Source organism: Sinocyclocheilus anshuiensis, unplaced genomic scaffold (genome assembly GCF_001515605.1).
Source record: "Sinocyclocheilus anshuiensis isolate Anshui unplaced genomic scaffold, SAMN03320099.WGS_v1.1 scaffold44, whole genome shotgun sequence".
NCBI classification, from domain to species: domain Eukaryota; kingdom Metazoa; phylum Chordata; class Actinopteri; order Cypriniformes; family Cyprinidae; genus Sinocyclocheilus; species Sinocyclocheilus anshuiensis.
This window is the reverse complement of record NW_015555746.1, coordinates 374,029-391,386: the sequence shown is the minus strand read 5'-3', so window position 1 is coordinate 391,386 and position 17,358 is coordinate 374,029. Positions and strand designations below refer to the sequence as shown.

The 17,358-nt window shown below is 36.0% G+C and overlaps 1 protein-coding gene across 3 annotated transcripts in view; it reads left to right on the top strand.

The window, feature by feature from the left end:
* Window positions 1–3,493: 3,493 nt before the first annotated feature.
* Window positions 3,494–17,358, top strand: part of LOC107673571 (SLIT-ROBO Rho GTPase-activating protein 3-like) — an 85,693-nt gene continuing 71,828 nt past the window's right edge. For 2 of the 3 annotated variants that reach the window (XM_016467200.1, XM_016467198.1), the window contains exon 1: window positions 3,494–4,037. In XM_016467200.1, coding sequence (XP_016322686.1) covers window positions 3,971–4,037 — 67 coding nt within the window. In that variant the 5' untranslated portion in view covers window positions 3,494–3,970. The remainder of the gene's footprint in view (window positions 4,038–17,358) is intronic. The other variant, XM_016467199.1, reaches the window with a different exon arrangement.

Sequence of the window (17,358 nt, the reverse complement as noted above, 5' to 3'; positions counted from 1 at the left end):
GTCTGTCTGTCTGTCTGTCTGTCTGTCTGTCTGTTGTTCTATCTTATCATTCTATCTATCGTTCTATATATTGTCAGAGGTGGACAGTAGTGAAGTATTTTTACTCTGCTTTAAAAGTACTTTTGAAGTGTCTGTACTTTATCAGTGTTTTTCTTTAGAAAACTTTACTTCACAACATTCCAAAGCATACTATTGTACTTTTTACTGCATTACGTTTCATATTAAATATAATTTAATTCTAATTACATTAGAAATCTATTACTTTCTTTTACTCAAGTAAAAGCAACTCAAACAAAGATTTACTTGAGTACAAGAAAGCACTACATTGTTTAAGTATTAAGGTAAAACAAACAACTTTTATTTATGAAATGTAGTGCAGTAAAAAAGTATGACATTATGTTTGGAATGTAGTGAAGTAAAGTTTTCCAAAGAAAAACACTGATAAACTACAGATACTTTTAAAATTTACTTAAGTAAAAATACTTCACTACTGTCCGCCTCTGTCTATTGTTCTATCTATCTATCGTTCTAACGTTTGCTCGTTCTGTCGACTGTTCAGTCTACCCGTCTGCCTGTTGTTTTAGCTATCTGTCATTTATTCTGTCTGTAAATATGTTGTTTAATCTGTATATCATTCATTCAGTCTACCTGTTTGTCTGTCTGCCTGTTGTTTTAGCAATCTGCCATTTGTTCTGTCTATCATTCTAGCATTGTTTGTTTTATATGTCTGTCTGCTGGTCTGTCTGTTGTCTATTATATATCTATATTTCTGTCTTTTTGTCTAAGTTCTAGATATCTATTGTTCATTCTATCATTTTATCATTTATTCTTTGTCTATGTAACTATCATCTGTCTTTCTTTCTGTCTCTCTAATTCTAACTATCTGTCGTTTGTTATATCGTTCATTCTATCTACCGGACCGGTCTGTCATTCTAGTTATCTATCAATCTATAGTTCATTCAATCTATCATTCTATCGAACTTCGAGGGTTTTGACGTGTTTAAAATAGGTTTGTTTGCAGTAATTAAAATTTAGAAACTGATTTAGAATTTAAAAGGCATTTACAATTCAGTTCTGGATGTTTAACAGCCCTGCTTGCCATTACTTGGCTTCATTGATGCTTCACAAAACAAACTTGTGACCAAACGTATGGTGGCATTGATTATGATTTATGAATCATTCAAAGATCAGTAATAAAGTCTACCTGAAGACTGGATATCATAATCATAAAAATTCAGTTTTCAAGCTTGTGAAAGTGTGCTTTGAAAAGGTCAAGTCTTGTGTATTAAACACTGCTCAAGACACTCTTGCTGGTTGGCTACAGAAACACTAAAGTTTTTTTTGCTTGTGTTGGATAGATCAGTGACAATGTTAACAGTATGGTAGTGATATGCAAACCCACATCTATAAATATACCACAGAGTAATGCAGCACACTGAAATAATTTTCTGAAAGAAATGACACAATAGTAGGTGAGATATAGGTCCTATGTATTTCTCACCATGTGTTTGAGTGAGAATGCTGTGTTAATGTATAGGATAGCTTGGATGCCCATTTAACTATTGATTTTGTCATTGAATTCTAATCTCACATCTTACAGTGTTTTGTAGTGTCACTCAGACCACAGACCATTTCACTAAGAGCTTTTCTTCTGCACTGCAAGATTGCAGATAAAATGACATGATGACAGAGCTATGATGTGGGTCTCTAAAACCGCAGGTTTAAACACCTCGCTGACAGGAACTGTCAGGCCACCGTCTCAGTTCTCAGAACATCAAATCTTTGAACATCTCTGACACCTGAATGAACAGAGCTCGTGTTTTGGACATCCTAAATTCATCTTGAGCACTCAAGGTTTTAGATGCAAAACAAATTGGATGTTAAATTAATACACATTTTAACACATCCTGCCATATTATGCAAATCTAATTATGAAACACCCACAGAAAATTAGTGTGAATTGAACATCTGTGCTGTTTGTTTCTTATTTCCTTTAAAACAAGATTGTATGCAACCATCATATATTCATCCTTAGTTTTAGACCTCACATTTTCCTCATGAATTACAGGACAGGAATGAATGTGTGTGTGACATGGTTTAGAAATGTGGTTTGAGCCTCCATTCCCAGTTTTTCAGGTAACTATCACCCTTTTAACCATGTTCCTGACTAAACTGACAAATGCAATGCTGTGTAGTGATAGTGACCTGAGACTGACTAATATCTCCTCCTTTCATTCGTGTGTGTGTTTTTGTGATGCATCTCAGTATGCATTTTGATTGGTCAGTTGCAGTATTCAAATGACACTTCTGAATGACCATCATCCAGCAACTGTTTCCTGTATGGTTGTGGTCACGTTAAAGGGGTCATATGATGCGATTTCAATTTTTCCTTTCAGACATGGTTTTACGTTTATGCGGCAAAAGACAGTATAAGTCATTATAATCCGTAATTATGTCCCCACTGGATGCAACAAATGCCTCGTTTATAATGGGTTTTAATGTTTTTGTCTTGTACTCCAGCCGGAACACGGCATCACAATATGGTAAGGGCAGTAACGTCACGCGCTTGAGGCATTCAGCCAATCACAACACACTGGATAGCTGGCCAATCAGAGCACACCTCGCTTTTCAGAACGATGAGCTTTGTAAAAATTGACGCGTTTCAGATGGCGGGGCATAGAGGAGAAACAATAATGTACAGTATGTGGAAAATAATGTGTTTTTTGAACCTTAAACCGCATAAACACATTTCATTACACCAAATACACAAAATAATGTTCTTTTTAGCAACATCATATGACCCCTTTAAATCTCTCTGTGGCCTCTAGAAGTAAGGTATAAAAAGTCATATTGGTATTGTCAATGCAATTAAATTTTTCATACTAACTGTATAAATAGGATAAAATACAGTTATTTGGTCAATTTTTTTTTAAATAAACCTCAACAGGTTGAGTTTAGTGTTCCTCATTCCTCTCACATAGTAAAATAATTTTACATTTTTAACTCAAATCGTTATGTCCATGTATTTATTTGTTTGGTAAGTAGTAAGATTAATGCACATTCTGCTTAGTTATTGCAAAATAAACCTTCTTCAGGGTTATTCAGGATCACTTTGATCACCCTGACATGGTTTATTTTGCAATAATGATATTTGTGGCAGTGATGCGTGTATTAAAAGGTAATTGTGTCAAGTGTTGGTCTGGGTCCTTACAGCTTTATGTAATCTATTGTGTGTAGCCTATAACTCCATATTTTAGTTAATAGCTATGAGAAATGGGACAAAAACAAACACATTGATACCTCTGAGGAAAATGATACCTTGAGCTAAACACATTGGCTTTAAAGAATGGAAGTGTAAACGAAACGCCCTGTGTGAGAGAGTGTGTGTTTGTGTGTGTGTGCCCTGGGAGGGGTGCATATGGAACTGATTGGATTGGTTGAGGGAGTGAATTCGACAATAGGAGGAGTCTCATACGACGCTCGGGCGCTAGTATGTTTTTTGCTTTGCCGCTGAGATTCTAATGCAACGGAGCCCAATCAAGCTCAGATTATGCCATCTCCCAACTCATCCTTCCAGAGCACGCGGACCTGAGGACCACATAAACGGCATGGGCACAACGCCATCGTTCATACCGGAACCTCTTCTTGTAGACAGGAATTGTATTTTCTTCAGTCACTTCAGATGGCAGATCTTGAGCAAGGAGAAGCAGCCTCTCCCCGAGCCCAGCAGCTCTTCTGAACGCGAGGGATCTGAGAACGCGCAGGTGTGCCCGGGGTGCTTCCAGCTGCCCTTGTGCTTATTATTTCCGCAGGGGAAAGTATCAGGATTACCAGCAGATGTAAATTGAAGAACACTTCTGATAGGTACCGGTGAGGAAGAAGGGGGAAAAAAGCTGGAAACTGTGAGAGTCGGGAGCTCGCGCGCAAGGCTCAACATATCACTGGATTCTACATTTATACCTCAAGAAAAATGTCATCTCAGACGAAGATCAAGAAGGACAAGGAGATCATTGCGGAGTATGAAACGCAAGTGAAAGGTTTGTATGCTTGCCTTTTAATGAATCGATCTGAGGAGTTTACATGAACATCATTTCACTTGGCCTGTAGCGAGATACTTGGATGTTTATATCGATCCGATTCATAACCGGCTTCTCTAAATAAACAAAGATTACTTAGTTAAGTCGCTGTAACGTTTATTCATTAAAATTAGTAGCTATTTTATGTCTCCAGTACTCATCCATGGTTTTAATTTAACTAGTATCTATTTATTAAACCATTAGTCTACTTATTCGTTAGATGCTAGTTGTCACAGTTAGTAGGCTACGTTCTTCATTACATACTAGTACTTATTCTTTAGCTAGCTATACAACAGTGATATGTAACTAGTCCATTGTTACTGGTAACATATTTTTGCATCTTTGGTTCTGACATCACTATTCACTTCCAACTAGTACTGTATGTTTTTCCAGTTGTTGTGTTGTCAATCATGCTAGTAACTATTTTTTTAGTATTAGTGTATTTATTACTAACTACCCCAATAGTTAGCAGTATTGATTTTGCTAGTACTTATTTATTACACACTTGCTAGACACTAGTGTGAATTCCATTTGTAGCATTTTTTATTTTACTCTAAAGTAGCCATTCTGACTGGTCATTACATACGTAATGTTACTAGTAGCAGTTGGCATAGATACTTGTCTCATAAACAGGACAACAATAATGGTTTGGCATTTGTGCATTAAAACCTGATTGCCTCTCATTCTGGCGTCTTGCTGCCACTTCTTACCCCAGTCTTTGATTTTGTGTTTGTTTGGCTGAAGTTGCATTGTGCAATAGATGGGTGGGATGTCCTTGCTGCTTTGTAGCCATCTGTCCCTTCCTCATGTCAAAAATGTGTCCAACAATAACAACATTAGTAACTTTGATTCTGTTGACACAGGGTGTCCTGCAGCCACAGGAATGGTTTGATATATTCAAATGTGTTTTATTGCAGTGACTCCATCCACTTATTAAGCTATTAATGGTCTGCACATTAAGTGTTTGTGCACACATATTGTGTTTTGGTGGAAACGAGAAGCTTGGGTGAGGGTTTTTGTTGCTGGGTAGAATGGTGTATTGTAGTGTCATGCTCTCTGCACAATGGGTGGAACTTCAAGGCGACCAGCGAGCTTGGTTAATTCTTCTTCTTTGTTTACAGTTTACTGGGCCTTTTTTGGGCAGATCTTGTATTGAGGGGAAATAAACAAAGATCTATATATAGTCACTATGTATGTAAAGACAAGTATTCTAGTGATCAAGTGAGGATGTTTTAGTTGGTGATCTGTTATAGTGAACTAGATGCACAGATGTTATATATTGTACCCCTCTGTTTACAAGATACTTTCCCCCTCAATGGACCTGAATGACAGTTGGTGTTTGACTAAATGTGTCCATTCACAAAGCATTTTAGTGTCTGTAGTGTATATTTGTTGTTTGTTGAGCTTTTCAGTGTTTAGAAACTAACTAGGTTTAGTCTGAAAGGGCGTTGCAAAAGCAGTTTATTCATTGATTGGCTACTTGACAATGACGGTGAAGGTTCAAAGGACTCTGGCCATTGAAACGAATGCCTGGATTATTTGTAAACCCCAGAGAAAGGGTGAATAATAACTGAGAATAGTCATTAATTATTAATGGTTAATAGTAAGAACACTTTACCAGTCGCATCCATTTAAAATGTGTTTGCTTATGCAGCAGAGCGGGGTTTGGTAATTTCTCCCAGTTTGCTTTATTAATATTGAGCGTTTAAAACTGGCCGTCCTGAATTGCTGGGATTAAGTGTAATGTGATGCACACTGAATCTGGTGGGATTTGCAAAGTTTGTTCCTCTACTCAAGGAACCCTTTACACTAAACGTCTCTGATGTGATTCTCGCTTGAGTAGCTTTTGTTAAAAGAGAGTCTTGCCCCTCAGTGTTTGAGAAGGCCACATGGCTCTAAAGCACAGAGGGGCCCGTCCCATACTCTGGATTTACATAACTGTTGTGATCTATAATACTGCCACTCTCTTTTTGAACAAATGCCATTAACATTAAAATGTGGACCAGCCCTTCCCCCGTCTGGAAATAAATTGTTCCAAAGAATTTAGAAAATGCCAGAATATGTATAAATCCAGCTGGACTTGCTAACATTAGTTGTAGTAATATATTTTAATTTAATAGTAATGATGATGGTGATAATAATTATGATAATTATTATTAAACAATATAATTTAATACATTTGATATATTTTTATTAAATAATTGTTAAGAATTAATAAACATTTTTAATATTTTAATATATTATAATGTATTTTATAATACATTATTTATATTATTATTATTATTATCCATGAATGCTCCATTTTATAGATAATTTCTTATGAAGTATTTCATTTCGTTCCAGGTATTGGTTTTTATTACTGTATTTGGTTTTGGTAACGCATGTTGTTTGGTGATCTTTAAATTCACAGACCATAGTCAGTCTTTGTCAAGTCCGGATCTGGTGGTTACACAAGGGAGATGTAGTCTGGAATAGTAATGAGCTTTATCTTCAATCATTAGCCTTTTGAGCAGCAAGCTACGAATGACACAGAGTGGCTTGTTATTGCCAGATGGACTCCCATGACATAGACTCATGTTGGGGCTCTGTTAGCTAGTGGCGACCCTTTGATTTCCTGTAACCACAGCAATTTGCCATAGCAGATTGACTGGATAAAAAACAATAGCAATATAATCTTGATGTGGTCAACTAGCTTATGTTATATTGATACATTTCTTTGTAAAAATCAGTAAAGTGTTTGGTGCAAATGAGACTATATATTTCCATATACCCAAATCACCATTTTCACTAATAAAACTAAATGCAAAACAATAGTGACATTGTCAACTCTGGAGCCATTAACACTAACTGCCCTGCTGTCTGGCACCTCTCTGTTGATGTAAACCCTAGAGAACGGTGGTGAAGTAAAACATGTTAAGTGGAAATTCAGAGACGTGAGCTGGTGAAGGGCTGCATATATAATCATCACTGAACATTTAGCCTACATAATGTACGAAAAGGAGGTTGGGAACAGCTAAGCAACTTTTAAAAATATTGTGAATAATTGAAGGCACAATGAATAATGTAAGAATGAAGATTGAAAAGATGAAAGGTAAAGCAAAATCAAGTACAAAAAAGAGAACGAGTAAAAAAGAAAGAGGTGTGTAGCGCCCCTGTGGACTGTTTGTTGTGGTTTCTTCCCTTTGTGTTGGTTTAGCCCATCTAATCATTAGTTAATCACCGTCATTGTGCTCACCTGTCTGCCTCTAATTATTCACCCCATATTAGTTCCTGTCTGTCTGAGCATTGTTGTCGGTTATTGTTAATGTTACCCCGAGTGTGTGTACCATGGCAACCTGAGCCCCCTGTTCCGCCATGGCCTCCCGAGTCCCCGGCTCCGCCATGGCTACTTGAGCCCCCAGTTCCGCCATGGTGGTTATTGTTAATGTTACCCCGAGTGTGTGTCTCACCTACCTGAACCTGCCTTGTTGTGTCTACAATAAATGTCATTATCGGAATCGTTGTCGTCCTCGTCGTCCTGCCTGCCGCCACACACCCGTTTCCGTGACAAGGTGGAGTAGTTTAAACTTTGTGGGTGAATCTTTTGGAATATCACTGCATTACTCCAGTCTTCAGTGTCACATGATCCTTCAGAAATCATTCTAGTAATAATTGAGCACCAAATCAGCATATTAGAATGATTGCATATTAGTAATGGCTGATGAAAATTCAGCTTTGCCATCACCAAAACAAATAGCATTTTAAAATATATTCAAAATAGTTATTGTAAATGGTATAATTTTCAATTTGTTTTTATTTTATTAATCCAGATTAGTGAATAAGACTGAAATTTATAACAAATTATAACAGAATTTTCATTTTTTGCAACAAATGAAACCTGTTTAACCCCAAGGGCCGCAAATACTAACGACACATTTCAGTGTTCTTTCATGATGTCATATCGGTAATGATATTCAGTCCAATTATAGTCCTCATCAATGCATACTACACAGTCAAATCACCATGTGAATAACAGAACAGTAATCACCAAATCATCCTGATAACTTCTGTCTCTAGTGTATGAATCCCGCCAGGTAGCAATAACTCACACTGTGACAGAAGTGATTTGAATCTGCATTTCATTACGAGCTTCCTGAAACGGCCCTAAAGAGACCCAACCATCGCAAACCATTCACTGCGCAAAAAACTAGCATAATATGCATGCTGGTGAAATCCCCTGTTAAGATTATACACAATCCTTATGAGCAGCTGAGAGTAAATTAGCATAAACCCGCCCACTCCCTGCTCATGCATGTTTTCCACGTGGAACCTTGCTTAATTAAACAGAAGCATTGCGCCCCTGACACATGCACATGCAAATTGCATAATTAATGTTTTGAAATTCACAGGAGCCTTTCAAGCTGTCAAGATGAATACAGAAGAGGGTCAAATGCAAATATGCTAGATGTGCTATTTACATGTATTCGACAATCAAATTATTTCTCTCATTTTTAGACCCAATAAAATAAAAAGACACTAAATAGTTCTAATATTAATAACTGTGTTGACAAAGCTCTTTGAAGGAATAACTCACGCAAAATTCAAATTCTTCCCCGTGATTTTAGGCTGTTGTTCCAACTCTGTATGATTTTCTTTCTTCACAAAGAGATGATAGGACAGAATGTCCGAGGTTCTAGCTGTTCTTGGAAAGTGGATGGTGATTTGTACTTCTAAGCCCCAAAATGGACAAAAAGTGGCGAAAAAGCATCAGGAAAATAGTCAATAGCCGTCACACACTATAATCCAAGTCTTCCGAAGCCATATAAGAGCTTTCTGTGTGGAATGTATTTGCTGAAAATCTTATTCATGTTTGCAGACAATTGGAGCCTTGAGATACTTCACGCCAGATTCAACATCCGTGACTTCAAATGCTATTGGTTTTCATGTGTCTGGTGACCACAAAGAACCAATGTGCACAAGTTAACAGTCCCTGGTTACTGTCTATTTTATTGTATGAAAAAAGAGCAGCTTGGACATTTTGCTAAACACTTACTTTTGTAATACATAGAAAAGAAAATCATACTGATTTGGAATGACAGTTTTGACTATTTTGCTCCTTGTAAAATCTCTTAGAAGATTTACTTTGGGTGATTTATAAAACAGATATAAAATTAGAAGTGAACGTTATAATAATTGTAAATATGTAGTGTTTACTATACTGCAGAATTTTAATTTTTCATGTTTTTACATGGCACAGTTTTTTAGTCATACTGTAGCCAATTATTATTCTTAATTTTTTTACACTCGGGTTTGAGCAGTAAAGAATTATTTTTTTTTTTTGACCTTGTAGTCTAGTTTAGTCTAGCAAGACACAAAACTATATTATGGAATTTAATTATGTAAGAAAATTATATTCTGAAATGTAATAAAGCTGGTTTCTTGTGTATGCGGACAATTCTTTGCAACAAGTTCTACCAGTTTTTTGTTTAATGTTTAGCTCTTTGTCTGAGGTTTTCTCAGACTTCTTTTTGTTCTAGTCATTCAAAAGAGCTCAATTTGAAAGAAAATGGGGTATGTACTCAAAAAACAAACAAAAAAAACAGGTTTAACTTGATGAAACAGTTTTATCTTCACGTAAGTTTCTTGCTTGTTACCCTCTTTACTAAGGAAACAAAATGAAAGATTCGTCCGCCAACTTTCCCGTGTTGTATTTCCTCAGGTGTTAGAATCTTTCTGGAGTTGAAAATGCATGTTGTTGAATTGTTAGTTGACCGTTTGCGCTTTATAAGCCATGTATGATATGTTATTGCAGTATGCTACAAACAATGTGAGATATGACACAGTAGTCAAAGATTGACTGATAGTTTCTCTGAATGGTATGACTGTGGCGACAATGCTTTAAAGGGGATCGTTGAATGCTTCGGAAATACAAGAGAAAACTTTAGACAAACTAGTACATCTAGGCTTGTTATTGTAACACAACTGGGAAACATCTGTGCCTGAGTGTCTTTCCCTTTTGTTTTAAATTCTTTTTATCATATGAGGCTTGTAAATTGGTCTACCTGCTCCAGAGCCAGACCCCATTGACCATACATCACACAGCAGGAATGTAAATGACAGGTTAATGCGGTCCAGGCCGAGTGGTCGGCAGTGATTCATGGTCCTACCACACACAAACACACTCACAGACGAACACACCACTCAACAGTTTGTGCAGGGCTGCTTAGTGCCGCACAGTTATGTGATTCATAGAATGCCCTTCCCGTTCACTCTCAATGCATGCAGACAGTGACTATTGCCATTGGAACTAATATTCAATCAAAGCATTGTGCAAGGATGTCCACTGGACAAAAACAACACTAACTGGTGTATGTATGTATGTATTTATTTATTTTTGAAAATGACTTTCATTTTGTAACCTAATTTAGTTTCATATTATAGGCTGAATCATAATATCTAAAAATTCTTATTTTTTAAATAGTTACTATCTACAGTTATATTATTTAATATGATATTTTCAAATTATATTTGTATATTTAATAATAATAAAATAAATAACAATAGTATAATAAAATAAATAATAAATGTTAGAAACTTTTTTAGGTTAGCTGACAAAAATATATTCTTAAAGTATTTAATTATTGTTATTATATATGGGTAGTTGACATAAAATACTGTTGCAAAGTTAATATGTCCTGAAATTTTTAAAACCATTTCACAGCTTTTATGACCTTTGAATTGAGGGGCTTTGGGATGTTTGTACTTCAAAATTCATTCGTCACACTGCAGGAGCAATTAAAATGACCTAGCGAAGACAAAAAAGGTCATTAAAGTGTTGAAAAGGGAAATGGTGACAATTTTGGGGACCTAATGGATACATTTTGCAAATTATAGCTAACCCAACATCTAGATATGAATTAAAAAAGGAGATGGACACATTATGGATCAACTACTCACAAGTTTTAAAAAAAATTTTTTTTTAGAAATTGTCTGAGACCCTTAATTAATTTCTGATCAGCTGGTTGCTAATGAATGAAAAGCTTTAAGACCCAGTGGTTGAGTGCCAGGTTAAGGGCCCCAGAAGGACCAAGGGGCTGTGCACCTCACCTCCACCCAAGCTGTTCAGCTGCCACACAGCTTTATTTGCATTTAAATAGAGAGGCTCCAAGTGGAGAAATAGCTGGAGCTGTAGAATTAGACTTTTTAGTCTTTCCCCTCACGCAGAGGAGCGAAGGATGGGGAGGGTGGATGAGGACTGTTTGCTGCTTGTCCTCTCTCCTTTTCAGTCTTGTCATAATCAGAATGTCTGTACAGGGAGTGTGTTATGTAATGGGTCAGGGTTTGGCAGTGAGGGTCTGCCAGCTTCCCATTGCCTCTTTCAGAAGCGGGGCAGGACAGTCCAAATGCCTCCTGTTACACCCCAGGACAGGACGTTATTAGTAGTGGTTTTATTTTGCATATGTCTCGGTCACTATATTTGAAATCGAATACTGAATACTGTATAGTAGGTACTACATTTGGTTTGAAACTTGTTTCTCTATAGTATGTATGTAGAATTGGAATGGCAAGGAGATAAACTGTAGTTTTAAGAGTTTGGACTATTGACATATAGTCTAGTGCATTAAAAAAAAAAACTTATACTGTACATACAAAGTGAAAAACCATGGTTTGCTTTTGTTTTGGTACCTTTCATGGTTTATCTTAAATAGTTGATACTACAGTAATAGATGTGGTATGGAAGGAAAAAAGTGTTCTAAACTGCAGTTCAAATAACTGCACAGCAATGTCTGTTCACAACCAGGCTTAAGAAAAAAATGGACATTTGTGTTGACTTTGCTATCAAAAGTACTAATTTAAAAATGCTACAGTGTGCAATTATGCAATTCTAGTTGTGGAAATTTAGTTTGCTTCCTAGTGCCAACACATCTTAGTAACTTTCAAAGATTTGGACATTGTGTTAACCTTGTAAACACCCCAACTCCAAAAAGTTGCATAAAGCAATCCAAAATGAAACTGCAAATTTTCAGACAGTTCTTGCCATTTTTGTGTTCAGTATGCATCAGATGGTTGGGAACAGACTGTGGGTGGTCTGTGGGTGTGCTGTCTGAGTCTGAGTCTGGCATGACCATATTCAGGCCTTCTTTTCATAATTGCATTGATAAAGCTCAAGCCTCATGACAAGAAACTCAAGTGGAAGTTTTTTTTCCCCATTTCCTTCCTTTATTACTCCTTTAAACCACTGATCGTGATAATATGTGTTGGTCATGTGATCTGAGCTTTGTTTTTAGTTCTTTTTGGTTTCTCCTTCTGTCATTTTCCATGAGTTTCCTCCTCTGTGATCTGAGTAAAGGGGAGAGCAGGTGGTTTGTGTTTTTGGCAGGGGTCCTTGGCGCCAGGCGGTGTTTTAAAACCTCAGCAGTGGCTGCGGCTCAGTATCTCATTTATATCACTCTGTTCGCTGGAAAACATGGTTCCAAGCTCTACACAGCCTGAAGGTAGATATAATGGAACTCAGATGCTAATTGTGTAAATTGTGTTAGTTTCTAGCTGGCTATAGGACTGGATAAATACACATAGTTGTCAGTTGTGTCATTTGAGTTTGCCTATTAATAAACTAGACTAGATTGCTTGCAGAGGTTTTGTGGGCTTTTTTCTTGTTATGGTTGCTGCTAAGGGATGTGTTTTAATACCTTTAGGCTTTGGTTTATGTTTAGTTGGTTTTCCTGTGTCAAAAAAAAAAAAGGTTTCTTAATGGCAGACTGAACTTCTTTCGGTCTGCTTACCATCACTATTCAGACACCTACTGACTCTATCGACACTATGGACTTACTGCAGTCTGGATGATCTTCAGAATGAAGAAAGCCAATTGCAGGGATTGTCTGTCTTTTTCAAGGCCATCTATAGCTTCCAGTTGAAATCCTTTTAACAGAAAACCTATCATTACAGGCAGATGACCTTGGAGAAAGTTCTTGGAGAAAGTTCTTGGAGCACAGCTTATCTAGAGCCTCAAAGTATTTTTTATATTGTATGACAACTCACTATACTTTCATTTTTAGGTTTCCTTTGAATGAACACGTGGGTACTGCAAAAAAGTAACCAAAATGTACATGGAAGGCAACAGTATAAATGATGGCGAAAGTTAATGGGCAATTTACATAATAGAGCTCATTTAATCGTGTACATACATTGATAGTGGGCATAATTAATAAATGACAGTAAACAGCAGGAAAGGCATTATTTATTTCAGTGTGTTTAATGCTGAAGGAACAGTTCACAGGAAAAATCACCCCAAATATCTAAATGTACTGATTTCCGTTAGTGTTCGATGGAGGAAAATATGATCATATTCAAATAAAATTAGGATATTTAGCAAAATGTCCAGGCTGCGTTTTTGTTGAAGAGAAAGGCAATTCCAATATCCTACTGTGAAACATTTCCCATAGAAGTACTTTATAAGTCTTATGACATTTATAAGGCCTATATAAAAAATATTGTGTAATGAATGGCAAGCAGCACGTATGCATCATTAATTGGAGATTGTTAATGTCAACTAAAGCAGAGTTGCATGTCATGGCACTTAAAAGTAGCTGATGCCCAGTGTTGCTGATACTCATTAATTACAGCTTTCCTCTTTCTCCTCAGTTGCATTATTGACTGGACTGCTTTAGTTTTTAAATGTATCTATCGACCAACATGGCAGCATATTTTAGTTTAAGTTAAAGTTCATTGCTGAATTTTTTTGTCAAGCTTATTTTGTAAGGCAATTTGTGAATTGACCTCTTTGTTCCTCTTTGCAGGAATGTTGATAATATAAAGCCAGGCTGATGCAGCTAGGAAGCTATTTTTACATTGCAGCTTTCTGGAATCTCTGAGGTAGTCTGTATTCTGAAGAACATATTAATCGTATCCTGAATCATTCCATTGTGGTGAAATTGCCCCACTGTGCTAGACTGCCTGTTAGCAGCATATGTCATGCTACATATGCATTCTGTTCTAGTCCAGACCTTACTGTAGTGAATGATTTAAACCAGAGTGTCTTAGCTGGGGTTTGCTTCAGGTCCCAGATTTTTTTGCTGTACAGAAGCAAAAATGCTAGTGAATTTGCATTTAATTTATTTTGGGTCAAATGTTCTTAGAGGGCATGTTATGAGGGCAACCAGTTCATGTTGACATCTGCATCATTTGATTCGATATGTATTGTTTTTATATTTATTATTATTTTAATATTAATGGTAACATTAATATATTTATATATATTAAAAAATATATATATAAAACAAACATGAAAATGGAAAATCTAAAAATAAAACTGGTTCAAAATAAAAAAAACATAGTATCTCAGTGATACTAAAATAACACTGCTCTGAATAACACTGTTAACAAACAGGAATGTGTTGAATTGAATTGTATTGACGTGTGTGAGTAATTCAGTATTTACTGCCTGTCTTGGTTTACTGTTCTCATGCTATAGAAGCAAAAATGCTAGTGAATTTGCATTTAATTTATTTTGGGTCAAATGTTCTTAGAGGGCATGTTATGAGGGCAACCAGTTCATGTTGACATCTGCATCATTTGATTCGATATGTATTGTTTTTATATTTATTATTATTTTAATATTAATGGTAACATTAAAAAAATATAAAAAATAATTAGTATCTTAGCTATGCACAATTATGTTTTAATTTTTTATTTAACTTTTTTTTTTCTCGCTGCTGTCCTCTACCCACCAGTTGAAAACCACTGTTATTAGTTAACTAAAACTAAAAATCATTAAAAATAATTTTTATTACTTGAAATAAAATAAAATAAACGTTAATTGACATAAAATAGATTATATATATACTAAAATAACACTGCTCTGAATAACACTGTTAACAAACAGGAATGTGTTGAATTGAATTGTATTGACGTGTGTGAGTAATTCAGTATTTACTGCCTGTCTTGGTTTACTGTTCTCATGCTATAAAATCATTTATTAGAGGAAGCGCCATATAGCTGGTTATTAAAGTTTAACTGAATAATAAAATTCTCGATTTTGTTGCATTATAGCCAGCATAAAAGGATCTAGATTTGTGTAGACGGCCAATGTTGTTCATGTTCTTTGTCTTTACCCAGATGCTTTTAACCAGCAACTGACATAATTGCAAATGAGCACTGCAATTTTGACATTTTGTATAGCCAGAGGGAAAAAGTCTAAAAATTGATGCCACACAAGAGGTAGCCAGGAACAAAAGAGGTCAGATGATTGTCTTGTCATGTTGCCTTGTGTAAATGTGCACGTGCCAATATCTCGGCGCCCTCCATCTCTCCTCAGACCTTTTCCCGGGAGAATACCCGTGCATTGCCGTAGAGACAGTGTACAGTCATTTTTCTCTGTGAGTGGGACTGGCATGGAGACAGCTGTGATTGAAGGCCCAGCTCTAAAAGGGACATGTCTCGAGTTCTCTAAAGAAGCCAGATCATATAACATAGACACAGGATGCTGATGGTAATACTTCAGCTAGGGAGGAGAAATCAATGCGTTAAATAGATGGGAAGCTGGTGTGTTTGTGTGCGTGCGTGCGTGGGTGTGTTTCTGTGTGTGTTCATGTATTTAGTGTGTGTTTTGGATTTGTCTGCTTGGACAAAAAGGACAGAATTACATTATCCTCTTCCTGGACAGAGATATTGCTGCAGTATTGTCTCATGTACCCAATTTCAGTTAATTGATGTCCCAGGCTCTCTGCATCAGCCGTGGAGTGCAGATGTTAAATAGACTTTCCATGTGGAGTTAGGAAGACAATTGCACACGTTCATGTTCTGAATCTAATGATTGTGTGAGACTAATTGGCTTTGATCAGGAATTATAAAACTGAGTGAGTGTGTATGGTGTGTATGTGTGTTTATCTTTTGCTGATGATGATAATGATAAGTTTGAAATAACATCCAACATTTTATAAACATTTTATTTTTGCCACCATCTATCAATTTAATACTACTGTTAAATATAATCTTTGGTTACACTTTAGTTTAAGGACCAATTCTCACTATTAACTTGCTTATTATTAGCATGCATATTAGTAGCATATTGGCTGTTTATTATTACTTATAGAGCACATATTAATGCCTTATTCTGCGTGACCGTATTTTAGATTCCTTAATCAAACCTAAACTTAACAACAACCTTACTAACTATTAAAGGGCTCATATGATGTTGCTAAAAAGAACATTATTTTGTGTATTTGGTGTAATGAAATGTGTTTATGCGGTTTAAGGTTCATAAAACACATTATTTTCCAAATAAATGTACATTATTGTGTCTCATTTATGCCCCGCCTTTCTGAAACGCGTCGATTTTTACAAAGCTCATTGGTCTGAAAAGCGAGGTGTGCTCTGATTGGCCAGCTATCTAGTGCGTTGGGATACCTCAATCGTGTGACGGAAATGTTACGCCCCTTACCATACTGTGATGGCGTGTCCCGGCCGGAGCGACGAGACAAAAACATTAAAACCCATTATAAACGAGGCATTTGTATTATAGTGTAGAGCCTGGTTGATACTCAGCACGAGCGTGAAGCTGCGCGCACCAAAAATGATGGGAATATTGAGGAAACGATGGATGGGTTTCATGCTGAAGTAAATTAAAAGACCGCTTCTTAAACCAAAGGTGAACATGTTGGTATTCTTGTGGGGGGAAAAGAACATGCAAGCACTGTCACCGACAGCAAGTTTATTTTTACTTTTCTTTTTGTTTTCATTTTGAAAAGCTTGTTATCTTTACTTTTCATGTTATGCTATGGAGGCTCTCTTTTTTATTTATTTGATTCCTCAGCGTTTGCTAAACGTTCTGTAATTTATTATGCAACTTTACAGATCTTCTTTATGCACCAAGAGCTTGTAACACTTCAAAGAGAAAGGAAAAATTGAAATCGCATCATATGACCCCTTTAATAAGCAGCAAATTAGGAGTTTACTGAGGCAAAAGTCATAGTTAATAAGTGAGAATTGGTCCCCAAACTAAAGTGTTTTTTAGTTTTTATAATATATAAAAATTATATATAGTATATAATTGTATTAGCAGCCATTTATCTGTTATGAAAACTATTATTGGTTTATTAATAATATCAGTCAAAATTGTAATGCCTGTACATCTTGAATATATTCAATGTTCTCTAGATACATACCGTTCAAAAGTTTGGTGTCAGAAAGATTATTATTTTTATTTTTTAATTTTTTTACAGAAATTAATACTATTCAGAAGGGTGCATTACACTGATCAAAAATTCAATTCAATTCAATTCAAGTTTATTTGTATAGCGCTTTT